The sequence below is a fragment of the Panthera uncia genome, chromosome B1 (assembly GCF_023721935.1).
Source record: "Panthera uncia isolate 11264 chromosome B1, Puncia_PCG_1.0, whole genome shotgun sequence".
Taxonomy (NCBI): Eukaryota; Metazoa; Chordata; class Mammalia; order Carnivora; family Felidae; genus Panthera; species Panthera uncia.
In genome coordinates, this window is record NC_064811.1 from 6,621,116 (window position 1) to 6,644,260 (window position 23,145).

A 23,145-nucleotide genomic window follows, 5' to 3' on the forward strand; every position below is an offset into this window, starting at 1 on the left:
ATTTCACCACGTGAGGACCCTGGACGCTTGCTCCTGGTTTCCTCTGGACTTTGCCCCGTGTGCCTTTTCCTTTTGATGATTTTGCTTCGAATCCCTTCACTGGAGTAAATCCCAGCCATGGGTGGAGAGTAGGGAGTCCTCACATTCTGAGTCCTGTGTGTCCTAGTGAACCATCAGACCTGGGGTGGTCCCGGGGACCTGAGACACCTCCCAGCCCTAAGGACAACACCCAGGTCCCTTTCTGACTTGGCTTGATGTCTAGGCTGCATGTTTGTGGTGGGGTTTTTCTCCCTGCTGTGTGATTCTCCTGGAGGAGTCCAGCTCCCCGACGGGGTGGGAAAGAGGCCTCTGTACATACAGATGCGTGAATATGTTCTACCCCCTCAGCCGGCTTCCACACTGAAAGCTAATGAAAGAAGATGTATTGACTGCGAGCAATAGTCAGGCAGGTAAGACCTTGAGAGCTTTCCGGGTTCTCCTGCCAACCACTTTTGCAATGCGAGGGGGGAAACTTTGAGTTTAATTATATAGGAAACGAAGAAGGAAAGTTTCACTTTCTCTCTGCCCCAGGCGAGAGCAGTGGAGTGTGTGTACTCGCAAATATCCTTCTTATTCAACAAAAATTACTCCTGAGCCTCTCTCCTGCTGCAGCAGTCTTTCGAGAGATTGCGTGGCTGTGTTTCCGGAGGGGGGCGGGGGGCGGACAGTGTGCCTTCACACTGACATGTCTGTCATTTGCTCTGAAATAACACTTCCCACTCCTTTCTGTAGGTCTGCCGGGTGGCTGGAATAAAAATGATGAGCGTTTTCATTTCTGTTCAAATTGTTTCTGGCTCCTAAAAACCAGTCTTGAGGCATGGGGGGCTTTCACAGGGCATCTGATCCATTCCAAGTTCAGGGTGATGGTTTTGAGCACCAGTTCTGGAAAAATTTATTTACAGAAAAGGACTAAAAACCCTAGCCTGCAGATGGGGCCACTGGAAGGATTAAATGAAGGCGTGTAGACCCTAGCATGATGTCCAGCACATAGCAGACACTCAGTAAATCTCAGTGCCTCTCTCCTATGGGTCAGAAACACAATGTTTCTCGTTTGATTTGTCGGGTTTGTTCACACCAGCAGACCCAACTCTGACACTCCCCCTCCCAAGTTTTCCCGACTGCCTGCCTCGCTGGGCTAACCTCACCTCTGTTCCCCTGCCTGGCTGCAGAAAATAAGGCACCCACCCCTGTACACAGGGCTTCCCCGAGCCCCGAGAGGGCCGTGCTCCCTTCTCCATTAGGTTCAACACAAGCGTTTTTCCCAGAGAAACTTTGTGATATGGGAAAATTCTGAATCAAAGATGCAGGCTTCTCTGCTCCAGTAAGCTGGGGTCCTGGGGTCCCGAGAGGATGGAGAGCAGGCACAGGGGTCACCCTCCGTGTAGAACACACAAGACACCAACCTCCCTGGACCTTGATTCAATCCAAGCCAGATGCCAAACCAAACAATGACTCCCAAGCCCCAATTTAAACAATGTAGCAGTGCCCTGCCCTAGAGAAAAACTGGAAACAATCTAAGAGACCCACATTAGGAAGATAGGACAGTCACGTGATGCCACAGCGCACAGCTATGAGAGATCCTGGTGATGGGGCATTTTCAAGAACATGGAAAAGTGCTTCCAATATAAGTATAAGCTAAAAAAAAAAAAAAAAAAAAGAGCAGGATATAAAACGGCAGAAATGGATGCTTTTTGGAAAAAGCCTTAAAAATGGCCCCTGGGTGGGGCTGAGGTCGGGACTCTCTTCTTCAGGGACAGGCTACCACCCATGAGCTGAGCGGCCTTGGGCCAGCTCCTCAGTCTTTCTCTTCCAGGCTCCTTTATTTGTACAGCGGGATTATTATCTCCGCGCCTGCTACGTGGGCTGCTGTCCAAATGAGAACTACAGATGGTGATTCATAGCGGTCGTTTTATTATTAAATTATTAACATTTAAATGTGTGCTGTTTGCTTTTGCTAACAGAAACCTGTTTGGCTTATGTAACTACTGAGACAACGTGAGGCAAACAAGAGAGAGACAGAGAGAAAGAACGGAAAGACTTGGGGATTTAAATACCAAAGGCAGTCCTGGTGCATGCTGAAATTAACCAGAGATAACCCGTCTCATCAAAATAATTGCCAGTTGCTTCTGCAATGACAAGATGTGCTGGTTTGTCCCTCAGTGCCAGCTGTCTCCTGCCAAGATGCCAAGCCGCTACGCCTCCCTGTCCGCCCGTCCAGCACTGATGTCTTTGGAAGGATCCGCACTCCCCGTCCCCTACCTGGTTGCCTGAGACCAGGCCCGGGGCTGCACCGAGGTGCCCCGCCAGGCGCCTCTGCTCCCCTAAGAGTGCCGGGGCGCTCGGAGCAGTCACTGAAACTGCAGCATGGGGTGGGGTTAATTAAAAGAACCAGAAGTCGCTTCTGGGTTCTCTGTCTGCTGGTCCGTTGGAATCTTTCCTTTGAGCAGCATCTAACATCTGCAGCTAACTGGGGCGGATCTGCTCTTGTAGAGAGAGATGGTTTTATCCTTTACCAGTGCTTGCTTACCTGCCCTCAGGGGAGGATCGGGAGAGGAAAACGATGAAATGTACCATTTCTGCTGGGAACTTGTGGGGAGTCAAATTAATGTTCTGCTGAAGCCCCGGGGTTAAATACAGTAGCCAACTCCCCCCCCCCCGCCCCCTGTCCACAGGGGATCCATTCCAGGGCCCCCGCTGGGTGCCTGAAACCTCAGATAATGCTGAACCCTACATATACTATGTTTTTTCCTATATCTACATGCCTGTGATGAAGTTTAATTTATGAATTAGGCTCAGTAAACGATTAACGGTAACGAAGTAGAACAACTGTAACAATACATGGGAATGAGCATCATGTGAATGTGGCCCCGCGCTCTCTCCTAATGTCTTACTGTACTGTACTCACCTTTCTTTTTCTTGTGAGGATGTGAGATGATAAAATGCCCGGGTGGGGACACGAAGTGGGGTGAGGACAGAGTCACTATGATGCAGCGTGAGGCGACTACGGCCTCGGACGATGGGTCAGGAGGAGAGTCCTCTGTTGCAGACGACAGCTGACTGATGGCCGCTGACACCACAGATAAGGGGCGGGGGTGCTGCTGTACTGACACCGGGGGGGCAAACTCTGTTTCCCGTCCCAAGAGAAGACCAAACATCGCCAACTCAGAAATCAATGGAACGGTGACTAATTCAGTATAAAAGCCAAGCCATTCGCTGTTACTCTGGTTTTGCTTCAAGGGAGTCCTAACTGACATGGTGTGAGAGTGGGGTGATAAGTGAGAGCCCCAAGTTCTCTTTTTCATTCTTTCTTGTTCACTAATTCATTTAACAGACGTTTTTGGGTACTTTTATGTTGAGAACATACCTTCGTATGCCATACATCCCACATATGCTGTTGGATAATTAAGAATCTGGCTGGCCTTTGTCCCCATGCTTGGGAAATAGTCTCTAAACCCTTGGGATGTCCTGAGTGATGGGACTGTCTTTGTTATTCGTGGCAGGCCTGTCAGCCCCCACCTGATAATTTATGCAAATGAGATAACTCGTTGACTCAATCATGCCTCTGTAATGAAACCCCAGTAATAACTCTGGACACAGAGGCTTGGGTGAGCATGCCTGGTGGACAGTACTCTGTGCATGTTGTTACACACCCATGTACTGGGAGGGTAATGCGTCTGGACTCTGTAGAGAGAACACCGGAAGCTTAGTTTGTCAAAGCCCCAGACCTCACCCGATGTGTCTCTTCTTTTGAGAATCCCCATCCCCTGGCTATGTCAGCACAGAGCCCAATATGGGCCTCAAACTTACGAACCGTGAGATCACGACCTGAGCCCAAATCAAGAGTCGGACACTTCACCAACTGAGCTACCCGGGCGCCCCAACCCCTGTCTGCTTTCTAGTTTCCGTTGTCACTCATGGTACCCACCCAACATGCTCACTTGCTCAACGTTGGCTCTTCTCAGTGACTCTCCTTAATGTCCGCCCCAGTGGTCATCCTGCTCAAGGCCGTCCACTCTCTCCGGCCCCTTGCACGTGCCTGTGGGCGCATCCTGCTGACCCATCCCTCCTCACCAGATGCTCCTCCAGTGGAGCCACACCTGGGCCCCATCCCCATTGGTGCCATCTTCAGTTTCGTGGGGCCCCTTGGGACTGGAGCCCAGGCTCTGTATTGTCCACTGAGGCTCAAACCTTGCATTTCTTTTTTTTTTTTTTTAACTTTTTTTTTTTAATTTATTTTTGAGACAGAGAGAGACAGAGCATGAACGGGGGAGGGGCAGAGAGAGAGGGAGACACAGAATCGGAAGCAGGCTCCAGGCTCTGAGCCATCAGCCCAGAGCCCGATGCGGGGCTCGAACTCACGGACCGCGAGACCGTGACCTGAGCTGAAATCGGACGCTTAACCGACTGAGCCACCCAGGCGCCCCTCAAACTTTGCATTTCTTTAGAATACTGCTTCCAGAATCTTCCTGTAGGCTCTCCGAACAACACCCATGAGCAAGAGGAGTTCTGACTTATGCTCTGGGCCGATACATCAGCTCACCTGACACATCAGCCCTGTCTGCCCAGAAAGGTGGGTGCCTTCCCAGATAACAACCCCAGGAACTCAGAAATCCCCATCCTGCCTCTGATACTTCCATGCAACCCTCAGTGGGTTCTCAGGTGGGAGCCAAACATTGCAGGCCCTTGGGCAATACGGGGAAATCTCCCAGCACAATTCCGGCCACCATGGACCATTGTAGCTGTACTCATGGAGCAGATCGCAGGCAAGCAGCATTCTCCTACTAAAGGTCAAGGCTTAGAATGGCACAAATCTGAGGCCATTTGCCAGGTTTCAGATTGGCATCTTGAGCCAGCAGCATGCATGACTGCTTAAAAATTTCAGGCATCATGTTACATGTGATTGGTATGTAAATTAGCCTTGGATTCTGCATAGCTTTTACAAAGGCATCAGAATGCTTTAGAGAGGTAGGTATGTAGATGATACAGGTAAGTAGTTGGCAGGTAGGTAGGTAGGTAGGTAGGTAGAGAGATAAGTGGAAGAGAGGTAAGATAGATGGGAGACAGGTAGACAGATGTGTAAAGAGAATTAGGTAGATGGATGGATGGATAGATAGATGTGTGAATGTGGTAGAACTAGAATTTTTACATAGGGCAAATGGGAATTTGCTTGAGGGTGAGGAGGTCTAGCAGACTTGCCTTGGAAGTGCATTTGCACACAAAGAACTTTTTAAAAAATATTAAATGTATACATTTACTCATTACACATCAAACATTCATTATAAAGGTTTATTGTGTGCCAGACCCTTTACTAGGTGCTGGCATTACAAAAGCAAGACAATTGTGAACACTATGTCTACAGGGGGCTTAGATTCTAAAGTAAAAGGAAGAGTAGACAAGAAGCAAATAAATATATAACACCTCAAGTTGGTTAAATACTACAAAGAGAGATAAGTTAAGGCAGAGGCTAGAGAGTAATGGAGAGATGCTGTTATGGATGGGCTTGTTGAGAAGAAATCTCTGAGAAGAGGACGTTTCAACAGGCCAGAAGTAATCAAAGGAGACAGCATAGGAATATCTGGGAAAGAGCATTCCACTAAAGGGAACAGCAAGTGCAAATGTCCTGGGGTACCAAGTGCATGTGTGTTTGAGGATCAGCAGGTGGGGAGGGGGTCATGGGGATGAGAAGAGGCAGTGAGGGGAACATGCCAGAAATAAGAGCAGAGTGGTCACTAGGCACCAGACCCTGGGCATAGGCCACAGCAATCGGGGTTGATTTCTAGGTGTGTTGGGTGGCTGTAGAAGGTTTGAAGCTGAAGCACAGTATGATCTGTCTCAATTTTTAAAGGATCCCTTGGGCTTTTGGGCTGAGAATAAATTGTAGAAGCCACAGTGGAAATAGGAAAACCAGTTAGAAGACCCTGCAGTGGGCCAGGCTGGACTTCCTTGAAGGGTAGATGTTGGGGTATGATGGTGATCAATGCACCACCACAGCACAGAAACTCTGAAGCTTCAGTGGCTAAGGATAGTAAAGACTTCTTTCTACCTCATGCTAGCTCATGCCTAGTGCCTGCCAGACCATTCTCTGCCGTCTAGTACCTATGCCATCTAGGGGAAGAAAAAACTGAGGAAACTTCTGGATTCCTCACTTCAAGGCTAAGCCTCAAGTGGCTTATATTCACTTCTGCTCAGATCCCATTGTCCACAGTTGGCCAAGGACCTATCATGGATGCACAAGGCATGTGGGTGTTCTCTTCCAAATGGGGCATAAGTAGTCAGATGGGAAACCAATGGGAAGTTAGGGAGTGGAGGTTAAAGGGCCGCCCACCCCACCCCAGGAACTAGGATACATTAACCTCCCTGGGCCTCAGTTTCCTCATCTATGAAATGGGGTTAGTATACACAAAAATAAACTCAAAATGGATGAAAGACCTAAATGTAAGACAGGAAACCATCAAAATCCAAGAGGAGAAAACAGGTAGCAACCTCTTTGACCTTGGCCGCAGCAACCTTCTTACCAGACATGTCTCCAGAGGCAAGGGAAACAAAAGCAAAAATGAACTATTGGGACCTCATCAAGATTAAAAGCTTCTGCACAGTGAAGGAAACAATCAACAAAACTAAAAGGCAACTGACAGAATGGGAGAAGATATTTGCAAATGACACATCAGATAAAGGGTTAGTATCCAAAATCTAGAAAGAACTTATGAAACTCAACACCCTAAAAACAAATTATCCAGTGAAGAAATGGGCAAAAAACATGAACAGACACTTTTCCAAAGAAGAAACCCAGATGGCTAATAGACGCATGAAAAGATGCTCAATGCCACTCATCATCAGAGAAATACAAATCAAAACCATGATGAGATATCACCTCACACCTGTCAGAATGCCCAAAATTAACAACTCCAGAAACAACAGACGTTGGCAAGGATGCTATGTTTGTGGGAATGCACACGGGTGCAGCCACTCCGGGAAATAGTATGGAGGTTCCTCAAAAACTTAAAAATAGAATTATCCTATGACCCAGCAATTGCACTATTAGATACTTATCCAAAGGATACAAAAATGCTGATTCGAAGGGACACATGCACCCCAGTGTTTATAGCAGCCAAATTATGGAAAGAGCCCAAATGTCCATTGACTGATGAATGGATAAAGAAGATATGGTACATACATAGAATGGAATACTACTCAGTGATGAAAAAGAATGAAATCTTGCCATTTGCAACAACGTTGATGGAACTAGAGTGTATTATGCTAAGCAAAATAAGTCAGAGGAAGACAAATATCATGTGGTTTCACTCACGTGGAATTTAAGAGTCAAACAGATGAACACAGGAGAAGGGAAGGAAAAAGAAAATAAAAACAGAGAGAGGCACACCATAAGAGACTTAATATAGAGGAAAAGAGACTTAAATATAGAGAAAAAAACAGAACAGAGTATCCAAGAACTGTGGGAAAACTACAAAATCTGTAATATACATGCAGTGGGACAGAGGTAGGAACAAAGGAAATATCTGAGGCAATAATGACTGAGAATTTCCTCAAATTAGCATCAGATACTAAACTGCAGATCCAGAAAGCTCAGAAAACACCAAAACGTATAAATTCTAAAACAAACAAACAAACAAACAAACAAACAAAAAAACACTACACCTAGGCATATCATATTCAAACTTCAGAAAATCAAAGATTAAAAAAAAATCTCTTGAAAGAAGCCAGATGAAAACAATCTTACCTACAGAGGAGGAAAGATAAAATTTACACCCAAATTCTCCTCAGAAACCATGCCAGAAGAGAATGAAGTGAAATACTCAAAATATTGAGAGAGGAAAAAAACCCCACCAACCTAGAATTCCATACTCTGCAAAATTATCCTTCAAGAGTGAATGAAAGGTAAAGGTGCCTGGGTGGCTCAGTCAGTTAAGCCTCCAACTTTGGTTCAGGCCATGATCTCAAAGTTTGTGGGTTCGAGCCCCACATCAGGCTCTGTGCTGACAGCTCAGAGCCTGGAGCCTGCTTCAGATTCTGTGTCTTCCTGTCTCTCTGTCCTTCCCCTGCTCACATTCTCTCTCTCTCTCTCTCTCTCTCTCTCTCTCTCTCAAATAAATAAACATTAAAAAAATTTTCCAAACTATGAATGAAGAGTAAAGACTTTTTCAGACAAACATTGAGTGAATTTGTTGCCAGTAGATCTGTGCTGGAAGCCGAGCTATCCCAGCCTGAGTGGCAGGACCCGGGCTGTGGACGGATTGGTGACTGCAGGGCGGCCTGCCGACAGTGAAGCTTCTCGTACTCCCGCTTTTAGGAAATTTGGCCTTATTAAAGTACCTAGGGTATTGTCTGTTGGGGAATTGCCCTCTGCAGCCCCCCTGGGAAAAGAACCATTGGGGAAAAAAATAAGGTTCCATAAGAAATTGTGTGGCCTTACGTTTAGCCCTTGCCATCCCCTATGGAGACTCCTCTACTTACAGGAAGGATAGCCTCATCCCTTTGCCAGCAAAGAGGGCCTGTAAAGAAGAGCCATATGGATTTGAAAGCCCCACTCCAGCAACTAAGGAGTGTATCTCTGGGCACAGGTGACTTCAACCCCTAGGCCCACCTGGCCTCCGGAGGCATTCCAGATGATGACTGAACCTAGTTGGTTAAGGTACAGAATGGTTCATTAGTTTCTAGGTGCATTGTCTCGCTGAGAATGTATGAGGCATGGGTTTCTAAGGCTTTTTCAGCCCCTTTCTGGCACCTCGGACCGAGGCAAACACATTGTTCTTCTGGCCTCATGTGGTTAGGAGGTCATGCTCCTGTAACTGTTCCACTTGAGGTGTTGAGAAATGGAGGGCCTTTCACGAGAACAGCAAAGCAAATGCTTTGTAGATTATAGATAAACGCAGATGCATAATGGAAAAATGTAAGAGATTAATCTATGATATTACAAAGGGTATGCGGGAAAGTTAGGGGAAAATCATCATGTTATTTCTTAAAGGTTGTCTATACATAGGAACATTTTCAAAATTAGGTAATGTTAGAAAAACATAGATGACGTATGTTACAAGGAAATCACTAGCAAATATGATGCCACATTTGCTACAATAAATTGGCCAGTCCAACACACTGCTGTTGTCTGTGTCCATTTTTATTTTAGTTTTAGTTTTTTATTTTAGTTTTGTTTTATTTTCACCGACGCTGTTCTTCCTTTGGGAACCCCTGGACCTGCTGGAGCTGGTCTCCGGCAGATCTGCCTTGCAAGAAATGTTAAAAGAAATTCTTCGAAGGAACCTAATATAGGTCAGAAACTCAGCCTTCCATAAAAAGAAGAACACAGGAGAATGAATAAGTAAAGGTAAAAATGAAAACTTTTTTTCTTGTTCTTAATTAATCTAACAGATTATTATCTGTTAATATTATCTATTGATTATTATCTATTAATAATCAATAGGTTATTATTTTGTTCAGAATATTCGTGAAATACTGAGGTATAAATCTCACAATTAATTTTGTTCAAAATAATAATGATAGTAATGTATTCGATTATCTATATAATATGCTTATGTCTAAGTGGGTGGGAGGGAGGAATTAGAAATATTTTGTTATTATAAAGAACTAACATTACCAGTGAAGTAAAGTAGTATTATTTGTAAGTAGACTTGGATTAGTTGAAAATGCATATTATAAACTCTTGAGCAACCACTAAAGAAAGTTAAAAAGAAGGGGGGGGGGATTGATATGCTAGGAAAAGAGAGAAAATGGAATCATACAAAATGCTCAGTTAAAACCACAAAAGGCAGAAGTATGGGACAAAGAACAAAAATAGGGACAAAGACGGGGCGCCTGGGTGGCGCAGTCGGTTAAGCGTCCGACTTCAGCCAGGTCACGATCTCGCGGTCCGTGAGTTCGAGCCCCGCGTCAGGCTCTGGGCTGATGGCTCGGAGCCTGGAGCCTGTTTCCGATTCTGTGTCTCCCTCTCTCTCTGCCCCTCCCCCGTTCATGCTCTGTCTCTCTCTGTCCCAAAAATAAATTAAAAAACGTTGAAAAAAAAAATTAAAAAAAAAAAATAGGGACAAAGAACAAGGGTGACAAATAGAAAAAGGAACAGATACAGTGTAGATATTAATTGAACTGTATCAGTAATCACCTTAAATGTCAATGGTATAAAATATGGCAATTAAAAGACAGAGATTGTCAGACTGGGTCAAGAGAACAAACTGTCTGTTTATTGCTATATGTTGTCTATAAGAAACCCACTTAAAATATAAAGACACATGGGGCACCTGGGTGGCCCAGCTGGTTACCATCTGACTCTTGATTTTGGCTCAGGTCGTGATCTTACATTTTGTGAGATTGAGCCCCACATGAGGCTCTGCACAGAGCCTGCTTGGGATCCTTTCTCTCCCTCTCTCTCTGCCCCTCCCCTACTCTCTCTCTCTCTCTCTCTCTCTCTCTCTGTCAAAAATAAATAAAGGTTTTTTTACAAAAATATAAAGACACATATAGATTTTAAAAAGTACAAGGATCGGGGTGCCTGGGTGGCTCAGTCAGTTAAGCCTTTGACTTTGGCTCAAGTCATGATCTCATGGTTTACGGGTTTGAGCTCCGCATCAGGCTCTGTGCTGACAGCTCAGAGCCTGGAGCCTGTTTCAGATTCTGTGTCTCCCTCTCTCTCTGCCCCTCCCCCCTCACGCTCTGTCTCTCTCTCCTTCAAAAATAAATAAACATCAAAAAAAATTTTTTTTAAGTACAGGGATGGACAAAGATATACCATGCTGACATGAATCAAAGGAAAGCAGTAAAAACGATATTAATTTCAGACAAGGGATACTTTGGCAAGAAGAGTTAACAGGGAAAAAAGGGGGCATTACATACGGTTAAAGGGACCAATACTGCAAGAAAATATAGCAAGCCTTAATGTGTATGTGCCTAACAACAGAGCATGAGAATACATAAGGCAAATGCTGACAGAATTGTAAGGAAAAATAGATGACCCACTATTAAAGTCAGAGACTGAAACACCCCTCTGTCAGAAATGGACAGACGCAACAGGCCAAAAATCAGTGAGGACATAGCTGAACTCAACAACACCATCAGCCAACTGGATACAGTGGACGTCTACAGACTATTTCATCCAACAGTAGAATATACACTCTTCTCAGGCTCACATGGACATTCAGCAAGATGGACCACATTCTGGGCCATAAAACACACCTTATCAAATTTAAGAGAATCTAATATTATAGTGTCTGGTCTCAGACCATAATGGAATTAAACTAGAAATCAATAACAGAATATGCTGGAAAATCCCCCAAACACTTGAAGATTGTACAACACCCTTCTTAATAACACATGGATCAAAGAAGAAATCTCAAGAGAAACTTTAAAATAACTTGGTCTAAATGAAAATGAAAATATAACTCATCAAAATTTGTGGGATGCATCAAAAGCAGTGCTTAGGAGAAAATTTATAGCATTGAATGAATATATTAGAAAAGATGGGAGATTTAAAATCAATAAGTTTCCATTATAGGAGACTAGAAAAAGAAAAGCAGATTAAATCCAAAGTAAGCATCAAACTGGAAGTCCTAGCTAATGCAATAAGACAGCAAGAGGAAATAAAAGATACACGTATTGAAAAAGAAGAAATAAAACTGTCTATTTCACAGATGACATGGTCATCTGTGTAGAAAATTTGAAAAAATTGACCAAAAAAAATCTGGAACTAAGAAGTGATTGATTATAGCACAGTTGCAAGATAACAAGATTAATATATGAAAGTCAGTTGCTTTCCTATACACCAGCAATGAAAAAAATGCAATTTTAAATTTAAAATATTACCATTTACATTAGTATTAAAGAAAATGAAATACTTAGGTATAAATCTCACAAGTTCTATAACAGCTATATCAAAAATAAACACTCTGATGAAAGATATCAAATAGTAACTAATTAAATGGGGAGATATCCCACGTTCATGAATAGGGAGACTCAATATTGTCAAGATGTTCGTTCTTCCTGACTTCATCTATAGATGCAATACCATCCCAATCAAAATCTCAGCAAGTTATTTTGTGGAAATCTACAAACTAATTTCTAAAGTTTATATGGGGAAACAAAAGACCCAGAATAATCAACTCCTAACACTGAAGGAGAACACAGTTGGAGGACTGACACTATCTCACTTTGACTTACGATAAAGCTACAATAATCAAGACAGCATGGTATTTGTGAAAAAACAGACAAATAGATCAATAGAATAGAACAGAAAACCCAGTAACAGACCCACATTAATACAGTGAACTGATCTTTGCAAAAGAGCAAAGGCAATACTATAGAGCAAAGATGGTCTTTTCAACAAATGGTACTGGAACAATAGATATGCACATATCAGAAAAAAAATCTAGACACAGACTTTGTACCTTTCACAAAAATTAACTCAAATTGGTTCACAGACATAAATGTAAAACACAAAACTATAAAATTCCTAAAAAAGAACAGGAGAAAATCTCGATGACCTTGGGTGTGGTGACTTTTTTTTTAAATGTTTATTTATTTTTGAGAGAAAGAAAGCATGAGCAAGGGAGGGGCAGAAAGACACAGAATCCAAAGCTGGCTCCAGGCTATGAGCTGTCAGCACAGGGCCTGATGCAGGGCTCAAACCCATGGACTGTGAGATCATGACTTGAACCACAGTCGGCACTTAACCAACTGAGCCACCCAGGTGCCCTATGGTGATGACTCTTTAGATATAACACCGAAGACACGATGTGTGAAAGAAATCATTGATAATCTGGGCTTCAATTAAATTAAAAACTTCTGCTCTGGGAAAGACAATGTGAAGAGAATGAGAAGATATGCCACAGACCTGGAGAAAATATTTGCAAAGATACATCTGATAAAGATCTGTAATCTAAAAATATACGAAGAACTCTTAAAACTCAACCAAAACAACACAAACGATCTGATTAAAGGATGGGCAAAAGATGTGAACAGAAACCTCACCAAAGAAGATTTATTGACGGCAAGTGAACATTTGAAAAGATGTTTCTATCTTTCCCAAAAACATATGAAAAAGTATCCAACATCGTATGTCATTAGGGAATTGCAATGGAAACGAGATACCAGTACTCACCTATAGAACATCCCAAATCCAAAATACTAACAACATCAAATGCTGGTGAGAATGGGAAACAACAGGAAATTTTGCTCATTGCTTCTGGGAATGAAAAACAGGATAGCCACTCAGGACGATGCTTTGTCTGTTTATTGCAAAACTAAACGTACTCTCCCTCTTTGATTCAGCAATGGTGCTTCTTGATATTTACACAAATGAACTGAGAACTTATGTCTACACAAAAACCCGCACATGGATGTTTACGGCAACTTTGTTCATAGTTGCCAAAACTTAGATGCAGTCAAGATGTCCTTCAGCAGGTGAGTGGCTCAATAAACCGGTACATGCAGACAAGGTGTTATTACACTGTATTAATACAATGCATTAATGTATTGAATATTATTCAGCTGTAAAGAACAAAGGAGCTTTCGAGCCATGAAAGGACCTGGAGGAAACTGATAATGGGGGAAGCTTTTGGGGGTGAGGGACACGGGGGCGGGGGGAGTGGTTCCCTGTACTTCCTGCCCAATTTTGCTGTGAACTGCTTTCAAACTGATCTAAAAAAATAGTTTCTTAATCGAAAACAAGTTTTAAATGACCGAATTGCTCCTTCCTCCTGTTCCCACAGTCATGGCTTGAACTTCTGTTTTTCCATCCACATCATTTCATTCAGGGTTCAAGTTTCACATGGCTTTTTGGTCCACAAACCATGAGTGCAAAGGTTCTCCACCCTCTGCTGGAGTTTCTGCTGAACTGTCATGATGAGGCAAGAGTGTAAATTTCCAATCTTCTTGTTTTAATGTTTATTTATTTATTTTGAGAGACAGAAGAGAGAGCGAGCCGGGGAGGGGCAGAGAGAGAGAAAGAAAGAGAGACAGACAGAAAATCCCAAGCAGACTCCACACAGCACAGAGCCTGGAGTGGGTCTTGAACCCACAAACTGGGAGATCGTGATCTGAGCCAAAATCAAGAGTCAGATGCTTAACCGACTGAGCCACCCAGGCGCCCCTCCAATATTCTTTTATAGGCAAATATGGACAAATCAGATCCTCGTGTCAGGACGAGGTCACAACGACAAAATCAAAGCCACTTTCTTCAGTAAGAGTTTGGGGAGGCCATCTAGGTCCCTGGCTTTCAAATGGGTCTTAGCATCAGAGCCCATTTTCCAAATGAACTTACACAGAGTCCCAAAACGTAGAAGGGTTTCAAACAAAACGAAACAAACTCAACAGAAACTAGAGCTGTCCTGACACTCGATTCTGACACACTGCATTTTCAAATACAGTCATTATTCCTCCCAGCACATCAACCGAGAAATGTGTAGACCTCCTTTCCAGATTATTGTCCAAATAACTGCTGACAACATTGAACAGAACAGGGCTCAGGAGCAAGATTTAGAAACTTCCCTCTCCTTTCACATATATAGACGCATTTGCAAAGATGTAATGATGTACTTATTTTGGACATTCTGCTGTAAAACTTTCCAAATGCACAGAACAGTCAGGGAATAGAACAGAAACACCTACATCTGGATTTTACAGTTGTCATTATTTTTCCGTATTTCTGTCACGAATATAGCGCTGATTTTTTTTTTGTCTCCTAATTTGGACAAACCAGCTATAAAAGACATCTGAAGGACTGTCGAAGGACATCTGAATTTTTAAAAGGCAATTCTGCCAAGTTCAGGGCTCCTGGGAACTTTTTGGGACCCCCTGGTCCAGCCTCCCTTGTGGTTTGCACATGGGGATGCTGGGCTCCAAACAAGGCCCGAAAAGCCTTCAGAAAGGTCCACAGCCTAGCTTCCGTTTGCCCCGTTAGCTCCTGCCCTGTGCTCCCCAAAAGGCATTCTGCGTTCCAACCGCATCTCGCCTGCATTCTTGCAAACATGTCACAAATGGCAAGCCTCCGTGCCTTTGTTTTACCTTTAAGGTGAAGCTGAGGCATCACTTCCTCCAGAAAGCCTCCAGGTAGCCTTGACCTACCTCCGCCGTTGCGGGGTAAGGTGGACGAAGGTGCAGGTATGTCAAGCAGAAGCCAGCACCCCCTGGCATGGATAGCTACCTAAGAGCCTAGGTAGGCGGAACCAAATCTGAACCTGCAAACCAGCAGGGAGGAGTTAGGAGGGCCTGGGGATTGCTAAGACCGCCACTCAGAAGGGGGTTGGGAGGACATTGAGGAAGCAGGACCCATGCAGGGGCTCCTGTTTCAATTCTGGGAACACCATGAACTCTTGGCTTGTGGCAATTACAACGTGGCCAGCTCTTGGAAGGCCTCCTCTACTGAGGACTGAAATAGAGACAATGTAACACTTGTTAGCTACCTAGTCAATCCTGCATCCCGTGCTCAGTGTAACTCCCTCAGCACCCATCATCATTCCTTCCGAAGAAGTTTGGTAACCTTGTGGGTTCTGCCTTTAAATTTTTTTTTTCAACGTTTTTTATTTATTTTTGGGACAGAGAGAGACAGAGCATGAACGGGGGAGGGGCAGAGAGAGAGGGAGACACAGAATCGGAAACAGGCTCCAGGCTCCGAGCCATCAACCCAGAGCCTGACGTGGGGCTCGAACTCACGGACCACGAGATCGTGACCTGGCCGAAGTCGGACGCTTAACCGACTGCGCCACCCAGGCGCCCCACGGGTTCTGCCTTTAGAAGCCTGCCCACCCCACCTGCACAAGGTCCATTTCCGCCCTCTCTGTCTCCCATGCTGCAAGTCCTAGGACCCCAGATAAACACCTTTGGTTGCTTTACAGACTCTTCTTGATTGACGTAACCTAACGACTTGATTCCAGACCGAAACAAAAGCCAGACAAAACAGACACCCGAATGACCACTAGTGGTAATGGAAAGCCATAAACCCAAAAAGAACAGATCAAGAAAACGTTTATGCATAAGGTCTCTCCGTGGCTCCGTGCCCAGGATAAGATCCTCAAACACTGGCCCCTGGGAACTCCGTAGACCCCTGTCCTTGCCCTGCACTCTCCCAGGACCCTCCAAGGCAGGGAACTGAACCCTCCACATTGTCACCATTGTCTGTTTCTGTACCTCCCATCCTCCCCTCACTCCTCCCCTCGAGGGCAGAGGCTGGTCTCACTCCTCTCTCTCCCTCTCCTGGGTCCCAGTGTCCGGCAAAGGGCTGCCACAGAACCAGACTGGGAACACTCCCGAAGTTTTCCGCGTGGCCGCAGCGCCCTCTGCCGGGCGCATCCCGCAGCGGCGGGGCACTCACCAGAGTTGGGGCGTTCACCACCGACAGGTTGTACCCATAGAGGAAGGAGGAGCCGAAGGCGCCCACCAGAGAGGCCACGATGAGCCAGCAGGACCAGTCCTGGAAAGGAGAGGACAGCATGTCAGATCTGGCCTTTGGGCACAGAGCTAGGGGCCCGCAGGACACACCTGGGCTGTCCCCTTGTCTGGGGAAGGGGCCCTAGAGAATTGCCCGAGTTCCCGGAGCCCGCTGACAGGTGGGATCGCTGTCCACGACCACTGCGCAGGCGGACACACTGGGGGAATGCGGTCAGCCCACGGGTTCAGTTTGCTTCTGCCTGCTGCCACAGACCTGTGACTCACAGACCCACAGTCCTTAGCAGGTGCTCTGTAAGCAGCCACACACTATTATTTTAGCTGAATTTGGCCACTTTCTGGGCCACATAGGAGCAAAAAGCAAAGCCAGACTTAGCCGCCAATGGTAGCGGCTGGCACTTACAAGAGGTATGGGCTAGGCATTGAGCTGAGATTATCTCACGGAACGCTCAGATCAGTACTATTTCATCCCGATTTGATAGGTGGCGAAAGAGACGCGCCGAGACGTCCGTGGTGCTGTCTGGGATGGGGGCTGGAGCCCATGCAGTCACCCGCTGCACCGCACTGCCTGTCCCCCAGTGCCTCGTCATCTGGGAACAGTGTCTAGGGGCCCGAGACTGCTCACAGCTGCACAGGTGCACACACGTTCGCATGCACGCATGCACACCACTGCACACGCCCTTCCAGGCCGAGCTGTCAATCTCCAGGCCACCATGAGCACCGCAGGACAAGGACGTGCAGAGAGATACAGGGCTCAGCCTGGAGAACGGGGCATCTGCCCCCATGTGACCCTGTCCTTCATCCGAGCGTGGTCACAATCAGGACAGGACCATGCAGGAGAAACATCTGAACCCCCTGGCCGGAGCTGACCAGCTGGCAGGGGCTGGAGGCAGAAGGGGTTCCCATCCGAGGCTGGCCAGCGGAATGTGGGCCACTCTCCGGATGGAGGGGACCCAGGTGCTCTTGGAAGGCACCTTCTCTGTTATCATATAAAATGTGTGCGTGTATCGGGCCAGGCCCTGATAAAGCTCTAGAGATACAGCGGGAAACAAAACAGACAAGGTCCACAGTTCAGGGAACTGTGTCGGTCAAATACTGTCTGGAGGAGAGAGCTGGACCCCGATAGCCAACTCCCGGACCCGCCCACGTCAGTAGTCTCCTCTGGCAGGGGACGCGGTGCTGGACGGCTCTACCAGTCAGCTGTGGGAACCTGAGCCACTTTCTTCACCTCCCTGGGTCTCATCTTGCCCAGCTGTAAAATGGATCTAATAACAGCACTGGCCACACAGGTTGCTGAGGAATCAATGCGCTGCCGGATGAGGATGTTTAGAAAGTCGCGCGCACACAGGGAGCGTTCGGAAAGGCCGCTTACTCGTTTTACTTTCCCTCTGGCCCCGCCATACAGAACGGCTGTTGTTCGAATTAGGTGCCAAGCTGCCTCTTGGCCCTGCCCGTGCAGATACATGCGCCCGAAATTCCCCTTCTAGAGACGTTGGCATCTACGACCCTTTCCCAACGCCTTCTCCTCTGAATGAAAACTCCACCCCCTCTTTGGTTCAACTCTGTCCTACCCCCAGCTCTGCCACTTAATGACTGTAACCTTGGGCCAGTGGCATAACTGCTCTGTGACTCAGTGGGCTTATCTGAAAACAGGGATGATAATAGACCCCACCTCACAGGCTGTTATGCTGAAGAAAAGAGTTAATTAAGGCAGACAAGGCCTCTCCTGTCCTGTGGCAGGTGCCTGTGAGCATTAGCAGCAGAGTCGGGGCGGTGCCCAAGGGTCTTACTTTTTGAGGGGAGGGGGTCTTGCTTCCAGGCACCGAGCCTGAGGCAGAGAAGGTATTCAGTAAATGCCAGTGAGAGGACGGAGGGGAGAAAAAGGGTTTATAAGCCACAGGGGCGGACATTGCCAGGTGTGGGGCCAGAATGGGTTTCTACAGGAAGAAGAGCCTGAACTAAAAGAGATCCATTGCTAGAACAAGAACTGCATTTTGGACGAAGTACCCATCCTCCACGGTCTTTTATCTTTGCACTTATCTTCTGGGTCTCAGCTCAGATGTCACGCTGCCTGACTCCCTGGCCCGCCCTGGACACCTCCTCTTCCTGGACCCCCTTGCCCTGGCCCCGATCGCTGTCCCCTTGTCTGTACCCATCAGAAGCTAGAGAAAGGCAGGTGGGAGTCTCTCCCTGGAGCCCCTGCCGCTGCTTGGCCAGCCCGTGCCCACCCCCTCTCACCACCGGCCCCGGGGGACAGAGGTACCTGCTGTGGGGGCGGGGAAGGAAAAGGGGAAACCACCCAGCACCTGCCAGGCTGTTCACGAGCACGGCCATGTTGCCAGAGCTGGAACTCCACGGCCAAGGTCACGGGACCGGGGTGCCGGCTCTCACGGCAGGCTTCTGTGACCCAGGGCCCCAGGCGGCGGAGGCAGCCGCAGCCGCCCACGCTGGGCCTTCCCACCCCCTGGCAGGTCCTGAGGCAGCTTTCTGCGTTTACCTTTCTGGTCCTCCCGCCCGGCGTCCCTCTCAGGGCGCGGCCACACTCGGCGGCCCCCGGATGGCCGGGGCTGCACGTCAGGGGAACCCAGGCCCGGGAGTCCATGCTCCCGCAGGCCATCCCGGGGCATCTCGGTGCAGGAGGCAGAGTCCACGAGGGGGCGGGGGCCTGGCAGGAAACGCGGCCGCTCTGTCTTGTCTGAACAGGAAACGGGCACCGTGCGCTTTCCCCCCTGCTGTCATAGCAGCACCGAGGGATCCTGGAGGGAAACTGGCCTTCTCGGGAACCACCACCCGGGGTATGGATTTTTCCTTTGGCATCAGCACCTTTCATTTTCCTGGCCAACGAGGCCAGCGAGCCGGGAGGGGAGCGCTGGCCATAAAGCCGGGTGCCTCTCCGAGGATCGGCACAGAACGCAGGTCACCGACGGCAGGGACCGGCACCGACCGGCTGGGGTCCCCACCCTGCCTCTCTAACTGCGTGTCCTTAACCTGGTCACTTGGCTTCTCTGAGCTGCTGCGTTTACGAGGGCAACACGGAAGACCGATCCCGCCTGGACTGCCCTGCAGTTCCTCTGAGGCTCAGGTAGAAAACACACAGCCCCGGCCAGCGTGCTGGACATAGGCATGGCCGCCCTTAGCTCGGGCACAAATGGGGAGGCTCTGGGTTTGGAAGAAAAAGAACCTGCCAGTCGGTCATTCCTCTATGCTTCTCATTCAGCATTGGCCCGGGGAATACCTCCCACGTGCCCGCCCCAGGCTGGCTCAGCTCAGGGAAAGCATTAAGGAGGCAAGACCTCTCATGCACACCAGACGTCATGAGAATTTGTTCACCACGTGGCCAACTTGCCCTGGATGTCGGAGAAGTGTACCTTTAATCATGACAGGTTTAGGACAGCTTGCCTCGGCCATTTGCACCCAGAGGCAGAGAGCAGGGGCACAGGCCGGTGGGCAAGGGCCTGACTGGGGAATTCAGAACCCCTAGGAGGCCAGGGAGGCCTCAAGTCCACAAAAAGAGACGGGAAGCAAACAAACTAGGTGTAGGGGAACACAGGCATTGAAATTGGGGCTGGATCACGGAAGACTTTCTGGAAGAGGTGATTTCTGAGTAGCCCTGGGAAGCATGCAGGCAGAGGGTGTGGGGTGGGAGGGCATCGAGCCAAGGCCTGCAGGCACAGATACCCTGGAGTAGGTGGGGGAGGAAGGTAATTGAGGATGGCTGGGCCCTGAAGGACGGGAAGGGGCAGCGAAGGGACAGCTGCCTCCCTGTGTCGTGAGGACCCTCGCTGTGCTGTCCGGATGGGGACGTTATACTCACCCTCATTCTTCCTCCCCTACCCCCCCTTTAGCTCAGGCCCTTCCTGCCTGGCTTCATCTGTAACAGGCGGTCTCATCTGATCTTGCTAAAACTCAATCTGAATCAGGTGTTCTCTCCCCACCCCCACCCCCCCTTGGAAATTGTTCTGTGCTTCCTCATTGGGGCTGAAAACTCAGTAGGCCCCAGGCTCCAGGAGGTCAACACAAATGTACACAAAGTAGGAGGAAGCAGGGATGGTCGCTGGTGTCAGGGACGCCCCTGCGCTATGAAGGCTTCCAAAGTCAGCAAGCATTGTCCACCGGCCAGCACGTACCCCGGGTGTGGACTTGAGGCCCCCCTCAAAGCTGTCCCTGCACGCCTCTCCTGCCTCAACTTTGCTGCCCCAAAACCTGCTGAAATTGAGCTCTGAGGGTAGAAACCAGAGGGGATGCAGATCCCAGGGGTGGAAAGAGACCAACTGCCGGCGGCCGCCCCGGCCCCAGCCCTGCACCTGTCCCAGAACCGAAGACCGGACGCACATCTGTCCAGCCACACAGCAAGGCTTGTGCAGACTTCACTGTCCTTGCTGTCCCACAGTCTGGAGGCGGTGCTTGGCCTGAAGAGCTCCTCTTATTGGTGGAGGTAGCTGTCCATTAATTCCCTCCCCGGCCAGCCCGCAAACCAGCCCAGAGGTGAGCAGCGACTTGGTCAAAGTCACACAGCAGAGTCCGGGCTCCAGCTATGCCGAGAGCTTGGCCTTCAAGTCAACTGCACCCCCCTTCCTTCAGGCAGGTAAGTGATCCCAGCCCCCCGGGGCTTTTCAGGGTGACCCAGTGAACGGCTCTGATTTCTGGAAACGCTTGGTGAAGCTGATAGGAGCTGCCCCCTCCCTTTGCCCCAGCTTAGCGGTTCAAAACTGCCTGGGTTTGAGCCTCCACTCAGCCACCTAGGCTGTGAGCTCTTGCACAAGTCACTTGGCCTCTCTGTGGCATCATGTCCTCGTGTGTAGCATGGGCATGATAACAGTGCCACCACCTCATAGACCTGTGGAAGATTCCGTGAGTTTATACTGGAAAAACACCTAGAATCGTGGCATCTACAACACCCAGCATACAGCAAGCATACGATACAACGAACGCTCATTATTTTTTAGATCACATTGTCCCCGGATAATGTGCTCTATCTGGACCAAATGTTCTCATCCCTTTCTAAGTCAGTGCCATCACGCAAACTCTGTGGACAAAGATTTGCCCCCCTCTAGGGAATCACTGTCCTCAGCGGTAGAAGGGGAGGTCTGGGGGCATTTTGATGTCATTGGACAATTGCTAAGGACTGTTCTAGTGCTCAAGTTTGGTCTCTTGGTGGTGAACATGATGTGTGGTAGATTCCTGGACCAGAAGGCAGTTAACCGGGGCTCCTGATTACTGGAGCACCCTCCTCCCGCCCCTCATGGAACATGTCTACACTTGGCCAGGTGTGTTCACACCCACGATATCACCAGTAGAGTTGGGGAGAGGTGGTGCCATCCCCGCATTTGCATGGCCTGTGGCCCCATGCTTCCCAGCAGAGCCTGAGAAGATGAACTCAATTAAGGATGTGGTCATTAGACACGTGTTCCCAGGTGTTCTGAGGCTGGGACACCATCACCCTCTTCTGACACCTGTTCCGGCATGCACACACCCATTCACCGATATTTGTGGAGTATCTCCTCGTGCCGGTTCTCCTGGCCCTTGCTCAGGCTTCTCCTCTGAGGACCCTTAATTTGCTCATCCTTCAGTACTCAGTCCCCTGACCACCTCCTCCCAGAATCTTCTCTGGGCCTCTCTCTGTCCTCTGTGTTCCATAAGCTGCTCACAGATTTACTGTCTATGACTGCCCGTACTTAAAAGTGTCTGTTCTCATGTGTGCCTTTCCCTCTGGACAGGAGCTCACCAAGGGCAGGCATTGTGTGTGTGTCTGGTATTGAGTGACCTGTGCCCCCCCCCCAAATTCATATGGTGAAGAGTCAACCCCCCACAACCTCAGAATGGACCGTATTTGGGGACAGGTTCTTTGAAGAGGAGAGTGAGGTGAAGTCAGGTCACTAAGGTAGACCCTAATCCGATACGACCAGTGTTTTTACAAGAAGGGCTTAGGACAGAGACACACATAGAGGAAAGTCCATGTGGGGACATGGGGGGAAGACAGCCATCTTCAAACCAAGGAGAGAGGCCCCAGAAGGCATGAACCCTTCTGATGTCCTTGATCTTGGACTTCCAGCCTCCAGATGTGAAAAACGTGTATCTCTGTTGCTTAGGCCACCAGCCTGTGGTACTTTGTCACGACGGCCTGAGCAGGTTAATCCAGTGTCCTGAGCCTCTTAGCATTCCCAGTTTTCTTCCCACCTGGCTCAGGGCTGGGACCCGGTAGATACTTCTGGCACTGAACTCAAACTGTCCTCCGGATGGTATCCTGAAGCTAGAAAGTCAGCTTGGACAAGATGAACATTTTCTTCCAGGACAGGGCAGGAAAGGAAAAAAGGGGGTGTTTTCTATTGAATATCATTTAAGCAGAAGGATTGAGATGACTACAGCCCTTTGTTCATTACACCAAATGTCTAGACAGCAGAGCCTTGACTCAACCTAATATGAGCACCGAGAAAAATATAGTGTCTGCGTGGAGGGAATCGCTGTTTATTTAATGTGACTCTGCCATGTCCCCAGATGACCTGAGGAGGTGGCTGGGCCTCCTCGAACCTCCATTTCACCCCTATGGGGGGGGCAATCACTCTCAGTCTGCCAATTCCACACTTCCCTGGCAGTTTGGTAAATACACCTGTGTGGATCTTTTCCTGCTAAATAAGGTTTATTGAAAATATGGACATATATTGGGGTGTCTGGGTGGCTCGGTGGGTTAAGTGTCTGACTCTT

At 48.0% G+C, this 23,145-nt stretch overlaps 1 protein-coding gene across 3 annotated transcripts in view; it reads right to left on the reverse strand.

Moving 5' to 3' along the window:
- SLC2A9 (solute carrier family 2 member 9) overlaps positions 1–23,145 on the reverse strand; it is a 255,542-nt gene that overhangs the window by 196,762 nt on the left and 35,635 nt on the right. For 2 of the 3 annotated variants that reach the window (XM_049630307.1, XM_049630309.1), the window contains exon 3: positions 16,370–16,468. In XM_049630307.1, the coding sequence (XP_049486264.1) occupies positions 16,370–16,468 (99 nt within the window). Of the gene's footprint in view, positions 1–16,369; positions 16,469–18,940; positions 19,125–23,145 lie in introns of those variants that run through there. The other variant, XM_049630310.1, reaches the window with a different exon arrangement.